This window comes from Amblyraja radiata, chromosome 9 (genome assembly GCF_010909765.2).
Source record: "Amblyraja radiata isolate CabotCenter1 chromosome 9, sAmbRad1.1.pri, whole genome shotgun sequence".
Taxonomy (NCBI): Eukaryota; Metazoa; Chordata; class Chondrichthyes; order Rajiformes; family Rajidae; genus Amblyraja; species Amblyraja radiata.
In genome coordinates this window covers 18,504,646-18,527,240 of record NC_045964.1, presented here as the reverse complement: position 1 = coordinate 18,527,240, position 22,595 = coordinate 18,504,646, and the positions used below count along the sequence as shown (strand labels likewise).

The 22,595-nt window shown below is 43.9% G+C and overlaps 1 protein-coding gene across 2 annotated transcripts in view; it reads right to left on the bottom strand.

Moving 5' to 3' along the window:
* Positions 1–22,595, bottom strand: part of LOC116976836 (fibulin-7-like) — a 53,478-nt gene that overhangs the window by 6,967 nt on the left and 23,916 nt on the right. Inside the window, exons 2-6 of one of the 2 annotated variants that reach the window (XM_033026807.1) lie at positions 18,007–18,163; positions 12,542–12,712; positions 7,237–7,362; positions 3,430–3,558; positions 485–622 (exon numbers count right to left, since the gene is read on the bottom strand). In XM_033026807.1, coding sequence (XP_032882698.1) covers positions 485–622; positions 3,430–3,558; positions 7,237–7,362; positions 12,542–12,712; positions 18,007–18,163 — 721 coding nt within the window. The remainder of the gene's footprint in view (positions 1–484; positions 623–3,429; positions 3,559–7,236; positions 7,363–12,541; positions 12,713–18,006; positions 18,164–22,595) is intronic. The other variant, XM_033026808.1, reaches the window with a different exon arrangement.

The following is a 22,595-nucleotide window of genomic DNA, read 5'->3' as shown; positions in this document are numbered from 1 at the left end:
GTGGGAAACGTATAACGGGAAGGCAAAGGAAATGATTATAATGAAGTGCAATGGGGATAATGTTGATGATGATGATGATGACACAGTGAGAATCTTTGGTTTGTATCCAATCCAGCAAAATCATACTGTAGCTAAGCACAATCATAGATAAGTACACAAGTGCAACGCTTGTAGTGTTGTAGTAGACTTCACCGGCACAGCACACAAAGATTCGCCACGTTTCTGATGCTATCAATTTTTCAAAGTTCTGGAGAGTGCAGTCTTATGGGATTAGGGGTTGTGAAGAATAATGAATGAATGGATGAATAAGTTTATCGGCCAAGTATTCACCTATAAGGAATTTGCTGCCAACACCAGCCCGGATAATGGTTGGGCAGTAATGGATTATAATGGTTGGGCAGCAATGAGTTTCAGTAACACACAGGCAATAATGACCTTTGTAGACTACATTTGATGAATGAATTTGAGGATTAGGAGAACTTACCTTCACAGCTCCGAGAATCCTCCAGGATGTTATATCCAGATGGGCAGGTACAAGTATAGGAACCTGGTGTGTTCACACAGGCATGTACACAAAGACGAGCCAATCTGCCAGTATGAAACATCTCACACTCATCTACATCTAAAAGAAATCCAATGTTTAGTTAACATGCTGGGAGAAGGAGCTTCCTTCGTGTGCCGTCTGTAGGCTGATGGGAAGTCAGCAAGCCCGTCACCAAATCAGCATGGAGTTTCAGCGGGCGATGAACTTCAAACACTGACGCAAAGTCAGAGTTGGCCTGAGCCACCTGTATGGACATCCTCTGCAATCAGTCATGAGTGAAGACTATGGAATACAGATGAACAGGGAGCGAGAGAGACAGAGAGACAGAGAGCGGGAGAGAGGGGCAGAGAGAGGAGATAGAGAGGGGATAGAGAGAGGAGAGAGAGGGGAGAGAGAGAGGGGATTGAGAGGGGATAGAGAGAGGAGAGAGAGTGGGGAGAGAGAGGGGGGTGAGAGAGGGGAGAGAGGGGAGAGAGGGAGAGAGCAAGATGGAGAGACACAGAAAGGGTGGGTGGAGAGGAAGGAGAAGGAGAGAGTAGGCAAGAGAGAGGAGGGGGAGAGAAGGGGGGGGGGGAAAGAGAGGGAGGAGAGAGTAGGGAAGAGAGAAGGGACGAGTAGGGGAGAGTAGGGGAGAGTAGGGGAGAGTAGGGGAGAGTAGAGGAGAGTAGGGGAGAGTAGAGTAGGGGAGAGAGAGTAGAGGAGAGAGAGTAGAGGAGAGAGAGTAGAGGAGAGAGAGAGTAGGGGAGAGAGAACAGGAGATTTAGAAGAGAGAGAGAGGGGGGAGGGAGAGAGAGAGATAAGGAGAGAGGGGGAGAGAATGAAAGGGAGAGAGAGAAAGGGAGAGAGAGAAAGGGAGAGAGAGAAGGGAGAAAGGGAGAGATAGAAAAGGAGCAAGAGATAGAAATAGAGAGAGAGAGACTGAAAGGGAGAGAGAGAGAAATGGAGAGAAAGAAAGGGAAGGAGGGAAAAGGAGAAAGAGAAAGGGAGGAAGAGAAAGTGGGAGAGAGGCCCTCTTGTTACCAAAGAATTAGTCATCAGTAATTCTCTCCATATGTTTATGAATTCTGGGGTTAACTGGAGTATGTATGTCTGAAATTTATAGATTTTTATTACTATGAATATAGACTGAAAATGAATATGAATGGAGGTAATCTAAATGAATGGGGTCACAGGATGCAATGGCAAGTACAGGGATCTAATGGCAAATTTCTATCCCTAATTAACATGGGTAGTGGTGTTCTTCAAACAAGGACAAAGGAGGGTAGCTAATGTTATCCCAGTTTTTAAGGAAGGCGGGAGAGAAAAAACAGGGAATTATAGACCAGATAGCCTGACATCGGTGGTGGGGAAGATACTGGAGTCAATCATAAAAGATGAAATAGCAGCACATTTGGATAGCAGTAACAGGATCGGTCCGAATCAGCATAGATTTATGAAGGGGAAATTATGCTTGACTCATCTTCTGGAATTTTTTGAGGATGTAACTAGGAAAATGGACAAGGGAGAGCCAGTGGATATAGTGTACCTGGACTTTCAGAAAGCATGTGATAAGGTCCCACATAGGAGATTAGTGGGCAAAATTAAGGCACATGGTGTTGGGGAAAAAGTGCTGACATGGATAGAAAATTTGTTGGCAGACAGGAAACAAGAGTAGGGATTAATGGGTCCCTTTAAGAATGGCAGGCGGTGACGAGTGGGGTACCGCAAGTCTCGGTGCTAGGACCGCAGCTATTTACAATATACATCAATGATTTAGATGAAGGGATTCAAAGTAACATTAGCAAATTTGCAGATGAGACAAAGCTGGGTGGCAGTGTGAACTGTGAGGAGGATGCTATGAGAATGCAGGGTGACTTGGACAGGTTGGGTGACTGGGCAGATGCATGGCAGAGGCAGTTTAATGTAGATAAATGTGAGGTTATCCACTTTGATAGCAAAAACAGGAAGGCAGATTATTATCTAAATTGCATCAAGTTGGGAAAAGGGGAAGTACAACGGGTTCTGGAGGTCCTTGTACATCAGTCAATGAAAGTAAGCATGCAGGTACAGTAGGCAGTGAAGAAAGCGAATGGCATGTTAGCCTTCATAACAAGAGGAGTTGAGTACAGGAGCAAAGAGGTCCTTCTGCAATTGTATTGGGCCCTAGAGGGACCACACCTGGAGTATTGTGTGCGCTTTAGGCCCCTTAATTTGAGGAAGGACATTCTTGCTATTGAGGGAGTGCAGCGTAGGTTTACAAGGTTAATTCCTCGGATGGTGGGACTGTCATATGCTGAGAGAATGGAGTGGCTGGGCTTGTACACTCTGGAGTTTAGAAGGATGAGAGGCGATCTTATTGAAACATATAAGATTATTAAGGGTTTGGACACGCTAGAGGCAGGAAACATGTTCCCAATGTTGATGGAGTCCAGAACCAGGGACCACAGTTTAAGAATAAGGGGTAAGCCATTTAGAACGGAGAACAAGAAACACTTTATCACACAGAGAGTTGTGAGTCTGTGGAATTCTCCATCAGAGGGCGGTGGAGGCCGGTTCTCTGGATACTTTCATGAGAGAGAGAGATAGATAGGGCTCTTAAAGATAGCGGAGTCAGGGGATATGGGGAGAAGACAGGTACGGGTGTACTGATTTGGGATGATCAGCCATGATCACATTGAATAGCGGTGCTGGCTCGAAGGGCCAAATGGCCTACTCCTGCACCTCCTGTCTATCGTCTATTGTGTATCTTGAGCTGAAATATCTCACATTCGTCAAAATATTAAAGATGGGCTTCACTTTATCCAAATCACTGCTGATATTTGCATTTAAGGTCCATTTCTCAAAGCAACAGATTCAACAATGGAGAAATGGTCCTTAAATTGCAGCTGTAATGGATGCTGCCTTACCATGACACTGCCTCAGGTCCACCGCATTCAGCTGGAAGCCGGTCTCGCAGCTGCAGTGTTGGGATCCCTGGATGTCCGCGCACCGTGGTTGGCGGCTGTAGGATGGATCACTCTGCACCATTGTCCGCTCTTTTAAAAATGGGAAGAGGTCTGTGTAAGTACAGGCACAGTACATAGGAAATGAGGGGGCCAAACAAATGCCCACTGCCACAGGGTAAGCTTCAGCAGCAGCACTGTGTACAGTTCTGGGGACCGCATCTACAGTATATGAGCAAGGAATCCACATAAGTACGCCACTCGGCCCCTCAAGGCTGCTCTGTCATTCAACTAGGCGCAGTATTTCTATATTTCAACTCAACATTGAAGGAGGCCATTTCCACCCATTAAATTTATACCGGCTGACCGGCCACTATTAGTTTTCCCTGTAAAATATCTGCTCCCCAAAATCCTATCAACACCCCTCCACCCCCCTACAAGTTAGACCACTCACCGACACACGAGGGACAACTTACAGTGGTCAGTTAACCTACAAATGCACATGTAATTGGGGAGGGTCGGGAAACCAGATCTGTCACCGTTTGAGGCTCGGGTACAGCACTGGTGCATACGTCAGAATGTGTAATAGGGTCGCTCTGGTTGCCATTTCTATACATTTCCAGTAGATTCAAGCAGGCACGTGTCGGCGATAACACTTTTCACTCAACAGCACAAGCGATTGCTTCAAGCCACATCCAAAAACCTGTGTTGACCTGGGCTTGCAGGACTGTTCGTGGAGGTGTAGGAAGGAACTGCTGATACTGGCTTATACCGAAGATAGACACGAAATGCTGGAGTAACTCAGCGAGTCAGGCAGCATCTCTGGAGAAAAAGAATAGGTGATGTTTCGGATCTGAAGAAGGGTTCTGACCCAAAAGGTCACTAATCCTTTTCTCCAGAGATGCTGCCTGACCCACTCCAGCACTTTGTGTCATCTGCTGTCCTGGAGGTGTTGTCTTTAAAATAAGTTGTTATGCCCCTCAGGAACAAAAGGTGCCCAGGTATTATATTGAACAAAACCACATCCTAAAAATATCGCTAGTGAATCAGTATTTTTCCCTCAGTAAGAAAATACCTTACTGCTGTGGGACGTCACCGAGTGCAAATTCTCCTGAATGGAAACAATGACAACAGATTGAAAGTATGCATCTTTCACCATATTATGCTGTGCAAAACAGCTTCAGATACCAAAGAATAACTTTTCTCGTCCTGGGCCGAGTACCAGTAGGTATGACTCACTGCCTCCCACATAGTATACAGCTGATCAATGAGAGAGCAGGCAGGTTTAGAGACTGGAACCCACGGCTATTTATCTCTCGGCTACAGTTTTCACTCACTGCGTTCCATCCTTTGTTCCTGTAACTGATCCCTGCCCCCGAGGAGCCTGCATGTTCCCTTTTCTGAACAAAACAACGATCTCTTTGTGCCAGAATCACTGGAGATACGTTGAGATCCATCCAACCGATTGAAATAGTCGGCTTCAGACAGGATATGCATTCCCCGAATAGAGTCAGCCTAGCAACGTTTCCAGATTCTCACAAAGCACACTGCAAATAACGGCAAAAAAACAGCTGTTCCTACCAGCAGGTGTTAGATCACATTTTCCATATTTTACAGCGTGCTTGAATTGAGTTTGTTGTTTTTACATCAACTCTTTCATGAGTAAAGCACACAGAGTTTGTACGTTCTCTCCGTGACCTGCGTGGATTTTCTCTGGGAACTCTGGTTTCCTCCCACACTCCAAGGACGTACTGGTTTGTAGGCTAATTTGCTTGGTAAAATTGTAAATAGTCCCTAGTGTGTGTAGGATAGAGTTAGTGGGAGGGGATTGATGGTCCTTGCACACTCAATGGGTCGAAGGGCCTGTTTCTGTGCTGCATCTCTAACCTAAACACACCATTATTACTGGAGTGGCTCTGTAACATCTCAAATTCCCCATAACTTTTATTTGCCAGTCCGTCCTGCATAACCTTACAGTCAACGTATGCAATTGCCATGGACGATCAAATAGAGTGATAGTGATACAGTGTGGAAACAGGCCCTTTGGCCCAACTTGCCCACACAGCCAACACGTCCCAGCTACACTAGTCCCACCTGCCTGCTTTTGGTCCATATCCCTCCAAACATGTCTTATCCATGTACCTGTCTAACTGTTTCTTCAACGTTGGGATAGTCCCTGCCTCAACTACCTTCTCTGGCAGCTTGTTCCATACACCCACCATCCTTTGTGTGAAAAAAGTTACCCCTCAGATTCCTATTAAATCTTTTCCCCTTCACCTTGAACCTACAGTGTCCTCTGGTCCTCGATTCCCCTACTCTGAGCAAGAGACTCTCTGCATGTACCCAATCTAATCCTCTCATGATTTTTTACACCTCAATAAGATCGCCCCTCTTCCTCCTGCGCTCCAAGGTATAGAGTCCCAGCCTACTCAACCTCTGCCTCAGACCCTCTAGTCCTGGTAACATCCTAGAAAATCTAAAAATGTACATGTCAATAACACTGACTGTTTGTTATCAACACTGGTGTTCATTACTGAGGCTCAGTGAATATATTAATTGTGCTTTCTATTAAGGGCACACAAAAATCAAATAGTTTTAAAGCAAATGCCACTTCAAGCAAAGAGTCATAGTGTAAGAGGAAGAGGACACGAGTAAAAAAATAAAAGGAAAAAGATAATGAAGCGGTAATTAGAGAAGAGAAAATAGTGAGACATACGGACAAGGGACTTCCATTATACAGAGTATTCCCTGAGCTCAGCTTACCGAAGGTGTGCGGAGCTACTATAAATACTTCAATCTGAGGTTCACAGACTGCAATCACTTCAATGCATGGTTTAGATCAAGTGCAAAGCTTTCAATGTGTGGATTATTTAAAGTAGTTTCTATGATAGCAGTTGTTTTGATGTGCAGCTCATAACTAGACCAGTGCTTTCAATGTGTAGGTCCTAGTTAGTGCTGCACTTTCAGTTAGTTCGCAGATAGTAGAGTTTCTATTGTGTACTTCACATACGAGGCAGTGTTTATACTCTGTAGATCACTAAAAGTATGGTGTTTTTAATATGTGGTCACAGATTGTACAGTGTTTTACTGGGCAGTTCACAGATAGTGAATTGTTTTACTGTGCAGGTCACAGACTGAATTTTTACTGTGTAGTTTGCAGATGGAAGTGTATCCACTGTGTAGCTCACAGACAGTGCGGTGCATTTACTGTGTAATTCACAGAGAGTGTGATGTTTTTAGTATGTAGTTCCCAGACAGTGCAATGTTTTTACTGTGTAGTTCACAACTGATCCACTGATTTTACTGTGCAGTCCATAGTAGGTGCAATGTTTTTGCTGTGTTTTCCACAACCAGTGTTGTGTTTTTACTGTGCAGTTCTCTGAAAGTGTGACGTTCTAGTGTGTGGTTCATAGATAGTGCAGTGTTTTACTGTGTGGTACACAGATGATGTACTGATTTCACTGTGTAGACCACTTTTCATTTTTCATTTCATTGCCACTTTTCATTTCACTGCACATCTCGTATGTGTATGTGACGAATAAACTTGACTTGACTTGACTTGATAGTTGGTGCAATGTTTCTGCTGGGTTGTCCATAGGCAGTGGCGTGTTTTTACTGTGTTGTTCACACACCAAATGTTTACAGTGTCGTTTCTGGAACAGTGTTTCTACTGTGCTGGTGTTTCAATGTGTCCTTCCAGGTAATGCGCTTGAGTCCACAAGGCCAGAGGACTGTGTGTCTTCTGGAGTTCAGTGACCTATAGAGACTTACGTGAGTCTAAGGCAAGGCGGCAGTCTAAACCAGCCCAGCCTGTACGGCAGAGACAGGCAAAGCGGTTTACATCATCCACGCACGTCCCACCATTGAGACAAGGATTACTGGCACACTCATTTATATCTGCAGGAAGAGAGTATAAGCAATGGGCAGCATTAGATGGTTAGCTGATGTCTCCTCTTGAACTGACAAAAACCAACATGCATTTGTACGTCACCTTTATAATAAAAAAGTCTCAAGGTCCCTTCTGGACCAAATTTGACCCTGAGACATATAAAAGAAGAGGCCACCTGGTCAGTTAGTTTCATAAAAGGTTTCAAAGGAGGAAAGGGAAGTGTGAATTGTGAAGAGTTCAAACAGCATATTTCAATTCTTGGAGTAGCAATGGGGATTAGACTAATAGAACAGTGGAATAGACTGCATGGAGAATTGCTGGACAGCAAAAGGCCAAAAAATGCTGGAATAACTCAGCAGGTCAGGCAGCATCTCTGGAGAACATGGATCATGTGGCGTTTCAGGTGTCAACCCAAAATGTCATCTATCCATGTTCTCCAGAGATGCTTCCTGGTCTGCTGAGTCACTCCACCACTTTGTGAGCTTTTGTGTATTAACTGGCATCTGCAGTTCATTGCTTCTGATAACAGGGGCTGCCTTGTAGGTCAGGGAGGCTGCAGAACAGGTCCAGGAAGCACAAGAGCAGGGCTTGAAGAGGTGATGTGAAATGGAGAGATTTGAACATCATAAATTTAGACCTGATGCCGATCTCATTAGAGTTCATCAAGCACTGAGGGTGATGGGTTATCAGCTGCTTGGGTGGATTCATGGGCAGTTGTCCACATTGAATTTGTTTCACTTCTTCAGGTGGAAACAAGGAAGCCCAAGGTTTTCAACTGAGTTTGGCTGAAGGAGGACAATGGTGTGGAACTGGTTGGGAGGTCATGTTGCAGTTATATAAGACACTGATGAGGCTGGATTTAGAGTATTGCGTTCCGTTCTGGACACTATGTTACAGGAAAGATGTTGTCAAGCTTGAAAGGGTACAGAGAAGATTTGCTAGGATTTTGCCAAGATTCGAGGGTCTGAGCTATAGGGAGAGGTTGAGCAGGCTAGGACTCGCAGGAGCGCAGAAGGATGAGGGTTGATCCAATAGAGGTGTACAAAATCATGAGAGGGAAATATCGGGTAAACGCACAGAGTCTCTAGCCCTGAGTAGAGGAATCGGGAACCAGACACAATAGGTTTAAGGTGAGGGGGGAAAGGATCAATAGGAACCCGAGGGGTAACACATATGGTGGTGGGTGTATGGAATGAGTTGCAGTGGGAGGTAATTGAGGTGGGTACTATCACAATATTTTAGAAACATTTAGACAGGTACATGAATAGGAGAGGTTTGGAGGGATATGGGTCGAACACAGGCAGTTTGTATTAGTGCAGATGGGACATGTTGGTCGGTGTGGGCAAGTTGGGCCGAAGAACCTTCCATGCTGTATGACTCTATGACTCAATGGTGCTGAGAGCCACGTTTGCACCAATGGCCTGGGGCTAGAAAGCATTGATTAACCTGCAAGATAGGCAAAGCAGACAATGATCAAGGAAATGTAGAATGGTTCTTTGTTAGTTAATGGAAGTTGGCAACGATGCATACAATCAGTAAAATGAATTGGGTGGAAGATTGCAACCTTCACGTGGTCCGCCCTGTTTCGACTAATGCAATCAACTCGACGTGCACAAACGGAAGATCAAATAGAACAAGTTGTCCAACAACTTTAGGCTGTGCACACCACAGGAAAGAAGAAGTAAAATGAATCAGGAGGACAGTGAAGCTAATCTCCACTGACTCTCAATCTGAAGAAGGTCCTCGACCTTCACCCATTCCTTCTCTCCAGAGATGCTGCCTGACCCACTAAGCATTTTGTTTCTATCTCCAACACATAACCTCCCACCTCTGCTCAATACTCCAGTGGCATCATCAGCACAGGTTTGATGCACCAGTTCCTGGAAGGACACCAACAATGTGTTATTTAAAAGCAGTGAACGTCATCCATTGAATCACGGCCGAGATCCTTGTGCCCAAAATATCTGGGTTAAAATTCATTCTCATCTTATACAGCAAAGTTACTGATTTTCACAGAATAAGGTTTGAGATCATGACTGGGAGTGATTATTTTCCAAAAGAACAACAGGACTAGGGAATAGACTGAAAGGAGAATTGCTGGACACATTAAAGGACACAAAGTGCTGGAATAACTCAGCAGGTCAGGCAACATCTCTGGAGAACATGGATACGGTGATGTTTCGGGCCTCATCCCAAAATGTCACCTACCTATGTTCTCCAGAGATGCTGTCTGACCTGTTGAGTTACTCCAGCACTCCAGGGTGGGGGAGAGGCAGAGAGAGGGGGGGGGGCAGAGAAGGATGAGAGGGGGGGGGGGGGGGGGGGGGAGAGCCGTACTGCAAAGCATAATGCATTGAGTTGCATCAGGCAGATGAATGGACAAGAAGTCCATCCCCTGCATGTTCTTGCTGACACATTAAGGGCAATGACTTCTGTTTATGCTGAAAACAAACAACCTGGTGACTACATCAGTTCGAGTCACTTCATTACAGAATTTAAATTTATTTATTTAAATAAATTCTGGACTGAAAAGCAAATCGATTGCTCTAAAACTACCAGGTTATCATGAAGCTCATGGAGCTACCAGTGGCCCTTAAGGGAGGAAATCTGCAATCCTTACTCAGCCTCTTGTATGTCATATATAATGTTGTTCACTGTCAACTCCACTGCAATGGACCTTTGGGGATAGGCATTAGATATTGACCTGCCATTGCTAGGGTGTCAGGGTTATGGAGTGAAGGCAGGAGAATGGGGTTAGAAACATAGAAAATAGGTGCAGGAGTAAGCCAATCAGCCCTTCGAACTAGCTCCGCCATTCAATATGATCATGGGTGATTATCCAAAATCAATACCCCATTCTTGCTTTTTCCCCGTATCCCATGATTCCTTTCGCCCTAACAGCTAAATCTAACTCTCTTGAAAACATCCAGTGAATTGGCCTCCATTGCCTTCTGTGGCAGAGAATTCCACGGATTCCAAACTCTCTGGGTGAAAATGTTTTTCCTCATCTCACTCCTAAATGGCCTACCCCTTATTCTGAAACTGTGGCCCCTGGTTCTGGACTCCCCAAACATCGGAAACATTTCCCTGCATCTAGCCTGACTAATCCTTTATGAATTTTATATGTTTCTATAAGGTACCCTCTCATCCTTCTAAATTCCAGTGAATACATGCCCAGTCGACCCATTCTTTCATCATATGACAGTCCCGCCATCCCGGGAATAACCTGGTGAACCTACACTGCACTCCCTCAATAGCAATAATGTCCTTCCTCAAATTAGGAGACCAAAACTGCACACAATACTCAGGGTGCGGTCTCACCAGGGCCCTATACAACTGCAGTAGGACCTCCTTGCTTCTAAACTCAAATCCTCTCACAATGAAGGCCAACATGCCATTAGCTTTCTTCACTGCCTGCTGTACCTACATGCTTACTTTCAGTGACTGATGTACAAGTCACCCAGATTTCATTGCACATCCCCTTTTCATAATCTGATACCATTCAGATAATAATCTGCCTTCCCGTTTTTGCCACCAAAGTGGATAACCTCGCATTTATCCACATTGTACTGTATCTGCCATGCATCTGCCCACTCACCCAACCTATCCAAGTCACCCTGCAGCCTCATAGCATCATCCTCACAGCTCACACTGCCACCCTGATTTGTGTCATCCGCAATCTTGGAGATGTTACATTTATTTCCCTTGTCTAATTTGTTAATATATATTGTAAATAACTGGGGTCCCAGCACTGAGCCTTGCGGCACCCCACTAGTCATTGCCTGCCATTCTGAAAAGGGTTGAGAGGGAAAGATAGATCAGCCATGACTGACTGACTGAATGACTGAGTAGACTTGATGGGCCGAATGGCCTAATACTGTTCTTATCACTTATGAACATCCAACCCTTGCACCTCGTTATTAGCTCCAGTGAATATATAATAATGATAAAAGTGAGCAATTCTATTTCGTGAAAATAAAAAAAATTGTAGATGCCAGAAATCTGAAATAAAAAAACTGAAAGATGCCAGAAATCTGAAATGCCAAAACTAATGAAAACAATGGAAAAATTCAACAGGTTAGAGGTTTGCTTCTGTTTGAATCATGGCTGATCATTTGTGCTTGTTATTCCTCTTTTTCTTTAATTTCTCCTTTCATTTGTACATTCTGGTCTGCTTGGTACATCCAGACCACGCAACATCACCCAGACCTCGTAACGTTAGTCACCTACCACACAGAGTCTGAAGAAGGGCCTTAACCTGAAACGTCGCCTATCCAATTCCTCCAAAGATGCTGCATGACTCGTTGAGTTCCTCCTACACTTTGTGTGTAACACAGGAACGGCGAAAAATGTGGCAGTAACTCAGTAGGTCAAGCAGCATCCCTGGAGAACATGGATAGGTGACATTTTGTGTCGGGACACTTCATCAGACTGATTGTGTTTTACACAGATATCTTAACTGTCCATTCAATGGCTACATTACTTCACCAGACAATACAGGCAATCCCTTTGTTCCACCCACTGCCCTTCCCTGTATTCTCTGTTGCCTTGACTACCTCACTTTCTTCTTCCTCGGGTCTACTGACGGGTCTTAGGCTTGAAACGTTAATTGTTTCTCTTTCCACAGATGCTGCCTGAATTTCTCCAGCATTTTCTGTTCATGATTCTCTTTCCTATCTTGCACTGCACCTTACAGATCTCAGCATCCAAGCATCAGCATCTGAACAAGCAGGTGCGGGTTAACGTGAGCCGTTCAGTCATGAATCATATTGTATAGCCCAGGTTCGGTTGCAACATTATATAGATATTACTGTAATTAGAGGATTATTGAAGTGAAGGTCTTTCATGCGAGGCAGGAGTTTGCTAAAATATCACTTTCAGTAAAGTAATCCAAGATGATTGGACACTTAAGAAGCCAAACTAATAATTATAAATGGAGTCTGCACTTCTGAGTCAGAGTGATAAAACAAGCTACTTTAGCTCTAGGCTGGGTAGTGTTACAAAATGGTTTCGAGATAGAATTGCTGCACCAACATGTTCCAAACTGGAATAATAAAAAAGGAAAAATATCATAATTATATTTCTTAAACAGCAGGAACACCAAAGATCACCCTGGTGGTTAATGTCTTCATCCAGTAGTGCCATGATTTTCAACTTCAAAATCACCCTTTACCTCAGGAGACTTACTTTTACAGAAAGGCGACTGTCCGCTCCAGCTCCTGTACTTAAGACACACCCTGGTGTTCGAGCCGACCAGCACAAACCCAGGATCACAGGCATAGTGCACCTCGTGGCCCAATAGGTACCTGCTCCCAAATTTCTTCCCATTGCTTGGCGCATTGAGCCTGGGACAGGTTTCTGTGGAAACAAAAGTCAAAGTGAAACAGGGACAAGAACTCGGGAAGGGTGGTGCAGAGTATATAATTATTGACGATATTGAAATTACCAAACAGGTGGCACAGTGGCACAGCGGTAGAGCTGCTGCCTTATAGTGCCAGAGACCCGGGTTCAATCCAGACTATGGGTGCTGTCTGTGCAGAGTTTGTACACTCTCCCTCTGACCACGTGGGTTTTCTCCGAAAACTCCAATTTCCTCCCATACTACAAAGAAGTACAGGTTTGTAATTAAATTGTTTTTTGTAAATTGGCCCTAGTGTGTAGGATGCGAAAGTGGGATAACATAGAACTAGTGTACGGGTGATTGATGGTCAGCGCAGACTCGATGGGCCAAAGGGCCCATTTCCATGCTGTAGCTCTATCTATTACTCTGACCAACATCACTAAACTAAAAATAAATTGAACATATAATGCTTTCATAACACCAGGAGTATTCCAACATAATTTACACCAAGTCAGATATTTTATTTGTGGAAAGCAAGATAATTAAAACACAAAGTCCAGGAGGAACTCAGCGAGTCATGCAGCATCTTTAGAGGAATTGGATAGGCAATGTTTCAGATTGCGGCCTTTCTTCAGAATCTATGTAATATATGGCTAATGTTGTGAAGTCTGGGTGATGTTGTGTAGTCTGGATGTATCTACATTATATCTAGAGCTAATTCAGTTGAACAGTTATGAGATAAATGATCAGACAATTTGTTTTGATTGTGATCTGGGAATTTCTAATTGAGGAGGAGAGACATTGCCCAGAGCACCTGGAGATCTCCTCTAACATTATCTTGTGTATTACCTTCTCTTTCACATGGGAAAGCAAATATCAGAATGCCTCATCCCAAAGGCTACACTTCAACAGTGCAGCATGTACTTGGTTAGGCACTGGAGTGTTGGCCTACACTGTATTTCAAGTCTCTGATTTAGTTTGGAGATACAGTGCAGAATCAGGCCTTTCTGCCTACCGAGTCCACACTGACCAGCGATCCCCTGCACATTAACACTATCCCACACACACTAGGGACAATTTACACTTACACCAAGCCCATTAACCTACAAAACCTGTACGTCTTTGGAGTGTGAGAGGAAACCGAAGTTCGTTGTGAGAACCCATGCAGTCACAGGGAGAATGTACAAACTCTGTACAGACAGCACCTGTAGTTGAGATTGAACCCGGGTCTCCGGCACTGCAGCAATTGTAAAGCAGCAACTCTGCTGCTGCGCCACTGCACCACCCTACCTGTACCTGGCGTGATAATTAAACCAATAACCTTCCGAATGAGTGTCATGGGTGCTATCAGCAAATCAAAGGTACCACGTTAGCCAGGATACACAATGAACGTGGAGGTTCAATAGCTGAAGGAAATTTAAAATAGGCAACGAGAAGTCATTATAGTCCAGAATACCCTGACCTAAATCCTCAAATAAGTTATATTGGCCTTATGGCGATTTGTTATGATGATGTTGTATAAAATGGGTGCATTCTTGTCAGTTTAAAACATTCAGAGATTATCCAAAGGAGGTGGATAAATCAGTAGAGGGATGGAATATGTTGGATGTATGGAAACTATATTCTCTGATGGAGCAAATCCAGAATAATGAGCATCATATTGAAATTAAAGCTAGGTCCTTCAGGGAGTGAAATCAGAAGGGATTTATTCTCTCAAAGGGTCGCATGCGTTTTCTCAGAGAGTTGCAAATGTATGGGTTCAATGGATGCTTTCAAGATCTTGATGAGAACATTATTATGAGGCAAGGGTTATCAAAAAGTCAAGCAAATAAAGTAAAGCAACATAAAATATCTAAGAAAGACACAAAATGCTGGAATAACTAAATGGGCCAGGCAGCATCTGTGGAGCAAATGGATAGGTGACATTTTGGGTCGGGACCCTTTTTCAGCCTGATTGTGGGTAAGGGGGGGACACCTGAAACAAGAAAAGACCAGGAAAAGTCAGGGCTGGCTACAGATGATCTCAGGCAGGGTGGTTTCCTGATAGTCTAATTGTTGGCTATGGACGGTGTGATGCCAAGAGGAATACATCGTTGTGAATTGCGGAACTGGTTAACTGACTTTTAGTGGTGGAAGGGGAGAAGCAGAGGGGGTAGGAAATGAGGGGAGGGGAGTGTATGTAGAAGTTAACTAAAAATATCTACTAGTCATAATCTAACTGAAGTGTGAAATTACTAGATAAATAATAGCATCTTTAATACACAAAGTTATGTCCCCTACCTTGATTTCCCCTTTAGCGATAAGTTCTTTTCACTCTACGCTATGAAAGCAAACAATCATTCTTTAAATATATGGATCAGATCATTCCTCAGCTTTTACAATCAAGCACTGTTCCTGTCACAGCAAATGATGACATCTGAAGGTAAATACAGGTACGAGTAATTATGATCATGAGCTGTAGAAAAATCCAACTCATTCACGGGTCAGGCAAGTAAACCGGCCAGCTTTATCAGGTCTAATATGTATCTGTTACCCATTCCCCATTACATAATTGACTCCTAGATGTCCTCTGAAGTAGTACAGTCATTTTCAAGTGGGTCAACTAGACACTCAAGACCCATCGGAGCTGGATTAGGACAGGTGTCTATCTCCTCCAAAACTAAGCCATGTCTATGTCATTGAGGTGGGAATGCTGGAATTGCATTTTGTAAGATTTTTGTTTCCCTAAATTAGACACGGGCCGTTTTTCCCCTCTTCTAGGCTTTCGCTTTTTGAATTGACTGTGGCGTGTCTACCTAATGATATGCAATGTATAAAAACCGTGCCATCTGGAGGTTGGATCAAAGGGTCGTTTATCCATTGTGGATTTGTACATTTGCAGCATATTGGAAAATACATTTTCATCGCTCTACACTAGATTTAAACTCAGGCCTATGTCCAATTTAAAATACTCCACAATTCACATTCAAAACGTATTGAAAGCTACTTATTTCTGAGTACAATTGAAGCAAATGCTTACCCAAGTCTCCAATGTAAAGAAATATCTGCGGGAATCCAGTCAACAGGATATATTCTGCCTGATCTGGCCATTGAACTAACAAACTCTGAACCCCCTGTACATGTACAAGTCCGCTGGCTTTACTTGGAGTTCCCACAATCATGTTCTTCATCTCCTCTGGATTAAACAGAGGGTCCATTCCAAGTGGATTAAAACAATAAAGCACCAGCTGTGAGGCCGAGTTGACTAGTTATGGTTATAGTGCTCTAATCACATTACTTTCCTTAATCCATTGCAATCACCTCATTCCTTTGCAAATGTTTATTTCACCGGAAACTACTCAAAGGAGATTTTACAAGATACATTGAAATCCAGATTAGCGGGCAGTGCAATGCAAAACATTTGAGCAGCACCGGTAAATCACGTTAAACTGTCGCTGCAAAAGGAGCAACAAATATCCTGTTTGGGGGCACAATGCAGCAAAATTCACTAGGACTTGAGGTGCAAAATATTACGTATTACTGGACAGCTCTTAAACAGAGGCCATGCAACCACATGCTCTGGGGATTTGTTGGGATGAAGATAGGTTGTCAGGGATAGGTGGTTGAGTCAATGAGCAGTGATCGGTATTCCAGAGGGTAGGCATGGTCATGGGACAAACAATGGAGTGGCAGTCATCTGGGGTCAGAGAATGGATCAGTGGGGAACAGGAGTTAGAAAAGCAAAAATACTTCAGGTGCCACAAATCGTGAGCAGCACGGTGGTGCAGCTGATAGTGCCGCTGCCTCACAGCTCCAGGGACCCGGTATTGATTCTGATCTCGGGTGCTGTCGGTGCGGAGATTGCACGTTTTCCCTGTAACTATTAGGGTATCATCTAGGTGCTCCGGTTTCCCCTCTCATCCCAAAAACGTGTGGATTTGCATGTTAATTGGCTTCTGTAAATTGTCCCTAGTGTGCAGGGAATGGATGCAAATGTGGGAAAATGTAGAACTAGTGTGAATGCTGACCAATGATCGGCATGGACTCGGTGAGCCAAAGGTTTCCATGCTGTATCACTAAACTAAACTAAATTTGAAATAAGAATAGCAAACACAACAACATATTTAGTGAACAGCAAATAGCATTTATTTCATGTGTTCAAAGCTGTAAAATGTCTCAAGGTACACTAAAATGCTGGAGAAACTCCAGCATCTGCAGTTCCTTCTTGAACACAAATGTCTCAAGGTGTTTAGCAGAAGTGTATTTATACAGACATTTTTTTTTTGTTTAGGAAGAGTCTGTTGAAATAAGCTAAAATTATACTGACAGATTGCATAGACATGTTTTCCCCAAGAATTGAAGATTATATAATGATCTGTTTGTGATGTTCAAAATAATTGAAGGTTATTAATGAATTAAGAGACAACCTGCTTCCTCTGGTGAAGCTGTCCGAATCAGAGAGCTTAATCTTCAAATTAGAATCAGCAACGTTGTCACAAAGTACTTCTTTACAAAAAGGGTATCAGAAATGCTCAGACCCTGGATGAAGAAAATTTGGAAACTCAGCGATATTTGAGCATTACAGTAAGCCCTCATTTTAACGGGCCTCTTTATAATGCCTTTTGGTTACAGCAGACGGACCTACCTACATCTACTGATGCCACCCCTGCCTCACACCACCTACCCTGCCGCTTCCAGGCTACCGCCACTATCGACTCTCACCTACACTCTAGCCCACCTGCAGGCCGCGACCAATGACTCTGCCAATCCTCGTCTCTTGTCCGGTCACCAGCAGGCCAGGGCCGTCAACTCACCTGGATTCCAGCCCCAGTTCCAGACCGAGAGTCTGAAGAAGGGTCTCCACGCGAAACGTCACCTATCCATGTTCTCCAGAGATGCTGCTGAGTTGCACCAGAATCTTGTGTCGTTTTTTTTGTATTAACCAGCAACTGCAGTTGTTTGTTTCTACTACTTAAACAATGATAATACCTTAATCAGTTAAAGCTGACAATCGGCAATAATGGACACTAATCCCTCCGTATGGTCCATTATAATGAGGGTTTACTGTAGTTACAACAAAAAACCAAGGTGGGTAACTGGACTAGGATATAGTTCAGCTTTCATCTGAATTATTAGTGGGACAGGATTGTGGGATGAAATGACCTAAGACATGGAAGATCTCCTTGAGGGGAGAAGGCAGGAACGGGGTACTGATTGGGGATAATCAGCCATGATCACATTAAATGACGGTGCTGGCTCGAAAGGCCGAATGGCCTACTCCTGCACCTATTGTCTATTGATCGAATATGTAGTTACCCTTCACCGAACTCACCGTTGTGCTTGGCAACCTGTTTGTTCATTGTGTTCTGCAACAGGCTAAGCTTCCTCTTCATCGTGCGAATACCCTGTGTGTACTGGGTTTCCTGCGTGGACAGCAGCTTCTGCATCTGCCGTATCGCACTCAGCACCTGCTGCTTACTGGGACAGCCCTGCAGAAGGAAACATGGCACAGGTTGATCCCGCACAATTACTGTGTGTACACACACATACTTGCACACACGCTCGTGCACATACTCAAAGACCATCATGATGTGCGGCACTATTAACATAATAAATAGGAATTTCATTGTCCTATCTGGGACACATGACAATAAACTATCTTGAATCTTGAATAGGATTCATAGAGTCACTGAATTGCACACCACATCTGCACACCGTTGATGATTTGATTGTCATTATGTATAGTCTTTCCGCTGACTGCATAGCACGCAACAAAAAAGCTTTTCACTGTACCTCAATAAACTAAAATAAACTAAATGAAAAAACATTTAGTCTTAAGTGAATATGCTACAAGTAAACATACGTGCCCTGGTTTGGCCCAAGAAAGTGAGAGACTAACACTAGTCACACTAATCCCATTTCATTAGAACATAGAACAGGACAGCACAGGAACAGTTCCTTCAGCCCGCAATGCCTGTGCCAAACATGATGCCAAATTAAACTAACCTCTTCTGTCTGAACATGATCCACATCCCTCCAATTCCTTGCATATTCGTGTGCCTATCTAAATCCTCTTAAATATCAAGCTTGTTAGCATGTTCGAGGCACCTACCAACCTGTGTAAAAATAATTGCCCCACTCCTAATTCCCCTCTTACCTTAATGCGATGCCCTCTAGTCCTTGACAATTACACCCCGGCAAAAAGGTTCTGACTGTCTCCCCAATCTATGCCTCTCATAGTTTTATACACTTCTATCACGTCTGCCCCTCAAACTCTGATATTCCAGAGAAAATAATTCAAGTTCGTCCAATGTCTACTAATAGCTAATATCATCCAAACCAGACAACATCCTGGTAAACTTCATCTTCTCTCTGCCCAAAGCTCCCACATCCTTCCTGCAATGAGATGACTTGAACTTCACACAACAGTCCAAATTTGGCCTGACCGCATTGTTTACATAGTTTCACCAACTCGCCAGACATTCCACTGCACACCTACACAATTTACAGTCGTTAATTAACCTACCAAACTGAGACAAAAGGTGCTAGAGTATCTCAGCGGGCCAAGCAGATTCTCTGGAGAACAAGGATAGGTGACTTTGGGTCGGGACTCTTCTACAGACTATTCCTGTGCTGTACTGTTCTATGTTCAATGTGCTATGAATCAGACCACAGTTTTGAATACTGCCATAGAGTGGGCGCAATGAAGATTTGCATACTATAGCCATGGGGAATAATTCGATGATTTACCATGGTTTAATTTGGCATAGAGGGGCTAGAGGGACATGAGATCATAGGGAGGATGTGCAAACTCCACACAAACAGAACCGGAGGTCAGGGTTAGATTTGGAGCTGTGAGGGCACAGTTCTACTCGTTGTACCACTGTTTCACATTTAGCATTTAAGGAATAAAACCAGCAGCACCAAACTGGAAGCTGGTAAAGCCCTTTATCCTGTATCTACACACCGTGGATGACTTGATTGTCATCATATATTGTCTTTCCACTGACTGGTTAGCACGCAACAAAATAGTAAGGTTAAACGAGAACTTACCAGTTTGAAGTTTGATCTGTATTTTATGAGGAGGAACGTTGAGGGAATACGTGAAGAACCCGCTTACGACGCATGCGTGTCATCCTTCAAAGCAGCGGTGTGAGGTCACAGAAACACTATAATGACCTAATATAGTAAGATTATCAAAGAGATACCAGTTTAAGATATGACTAATCGAGGGTGGGAGCGGAGGGCACGTATTCCCTCAACGTTCCTCCTCATAAAATACAGATCAAACTTCAAACTGGTAAGCTCGTTTAATCTTACTATTTTACTTCGGAGTCACGTGAGTGACTACGTGAAGATTTCAAAGCTCTGTGACCTCATGCCGTGGAACAAGTCCATGCTTCACAACTGCCTTGGTTGTGGGGAGAATGATGTTAACATCATTAAACATAATACGATATTGAAACCCAACTGTAAAATATTAATTCCAATTATTGCCCCTATTTATGCGGTGAATTATATATGCAGAACTTAAAATTGTTTCTGCAATTCTTCCAGGTTCAATAACTGGTTTGGTATAAAGTCGTTGGATAGTTTCCTCCATTGACCATTCTACTGTCTTGAGGGTTTTGTCCATTGGTACGTCCAGCTTCAGAGCTGCCAATGTAGCTGCAGCCCTGATGGAGTAAGATTTAATTTCTCCTTAGAGTCCACTCCAGCCTTTGTCAGGACTAGCTTAGCCATTTAGAGATGATCTGGACTGTCACTGTTTTGAGTGGCTATTAGTAGCTGATAAACGTGACATTTCTTCCCTCTGATGATCTAGCATACTTCATGTATGATAGTAAATGAGTTATAATACAGCAACGACCATCTGTCGTATAGGCTCTGTACTTTGTTTTTAGGCCTGCTGACCCCTGTCTGTTCGGTTTGACCCTTTGATTGATGTGACAGGTTTAATTCCCTGATGAAATCATCATGTTGTCCAGCCTTAGTTTCTGTAGTGACTGGACTCTTTGCGCCGTGACCAAGGCCATCAGCATGACTGTTTACATAGTCAGTTTCTGTAATGACAGAGCTGTAGCTGGAAACCAGTTTCTTAACTTGGTCAGTACAAAACTCACATCCCATATATGAAGGTACCTAGTTCTTGGGGATTAATTTTAACATGCCCTTAATGAGTTTTGTTACCAGTGTGTGTGTCCCCACAGAATGTCGCTCTGTACCTTCGACAGGTATGTAGACAGAGCACTCCTGGCGCAATTATGGTACTATGACTAAGCCTCTCATCGTAATGGAGGCTTGCCAGGAATTCCAGAACAGATGGCTGTTTATAGATCTGTGGGTGATAATGGTTATGAACGTACTTCCTATTTCTAGAGAATACCAAGTACTGTTGAATGAGTGGACTGTCTGCGACCCGCTGAAAAGATTCCGCCTATGGTCCGTCAGTCCTAGGTGTACAAGAGGTGCTTTCAATTGTACAATAAATAGGTTAATATAGATAGTAACATGGGTAACTCTCCATGTTGCTAGAAAGAACCAGTAAGTTAGGTCTATGATGGATGGTGGTGAATGGTTCTGCCTTCTACCACCGTTGTTTATAATCTTATATGGCTGCAGGCAATATCATTTCGTTCAGACCTAAATGTCTGAATAAAATAAGAATTCAATTCAATTTACAAATAGAGTTGGCCAGATAGTCACGTGGTGTCGGTAAGTTTCTACCCATAGTTGACATACTACTCCCGGTGTCCATAAAACTGGTCACTGTTAATGTTAGGTTATGACCATGCCTAACAAATGTACCCACATCTAGCGCCATAGTGGCGTCAGTCGGTTACTTCATTAGCCTGTCAGAATGACCCATAAATTGTTTGAATGACGCGTGACTGCGTTCAGAATTAGATAATGTCTGATATTATATGCTTCAATTTGTTGCTTCTTTGTCTGAATGACGTTCAGTTCAGTACATGCTGAACTAAGGAGCAGCTAATGAATACCTCCACATTCTATATCAGTGGTTTGGGAGGTTCCAGGTTTGCATATAAGGCCAGTGCATCCTGGTGAAGTAGTGTCATGTTTATTTCTAATAGTGCGGCCGTTAATATCCCGCTGATAGGACTTTAGAACTTTCTTTCGGTTCAATACCTTGTCCTGTTATGTTTTTGGTTACTGCCAAGACTAAAGGATCCAGCAGTCCAATACAATTCCTGATAGATAGCATTCCCATCTCAGGATTACACAGTAATGTCTGTTCCAATAATGTCTGTTTCAGGGGAACAAAAGCACACCTGTGAGTAAGGCTAACTGGTCAGATTTGAAGCCAGCATCCTGACCAACGTGTCTCCAAATACTTCAGTTAACACTGGCCACATTCAGAGCCCCACAATTTCCTGGAGGTAAATGTCTTGCCAACACCTCAGCAAAGGTATTGGCTTGCAGGTGATGTGTAGACATGTACTTTTATCCAACCGCTCCTGCCGACCTTCGTGCTCTCGGGCACTAGTCGCACGCGGTTTTTGCCGCAGCCGGTCCCCATGCCTACGGGCACTGGTCGCTCCCGGCCGCCCCATATAATTGTGCCGTGGCTCGCAGTCCCGGTACTCCCCGGCACCTGTCGCTGACGGCCGAACATGCTGCAGCCACTCGTACCGGTTTCCCAGCTCCGCGAAAGTGGCCGCTGCTGGCTGCGCTATATCCTGCAGCTGCTCATCCTTACTTCGGTATCGGTAAGTATTATCCGGAGGCTGTTTCTCCACATCACTTTCGCAGTGATGTACTTTGCGCTTTGCCTTCCCGCCCGGTCTAGGATTTGATTTTCCCGGCGCGGGGTTTAAATCCGGCACAGCTGATGTCTCCATACAAGTTGCCTGTGCCGGCGGCTGCTGCTGCAGGTCCCCGGCACCTTCGCCACTGACG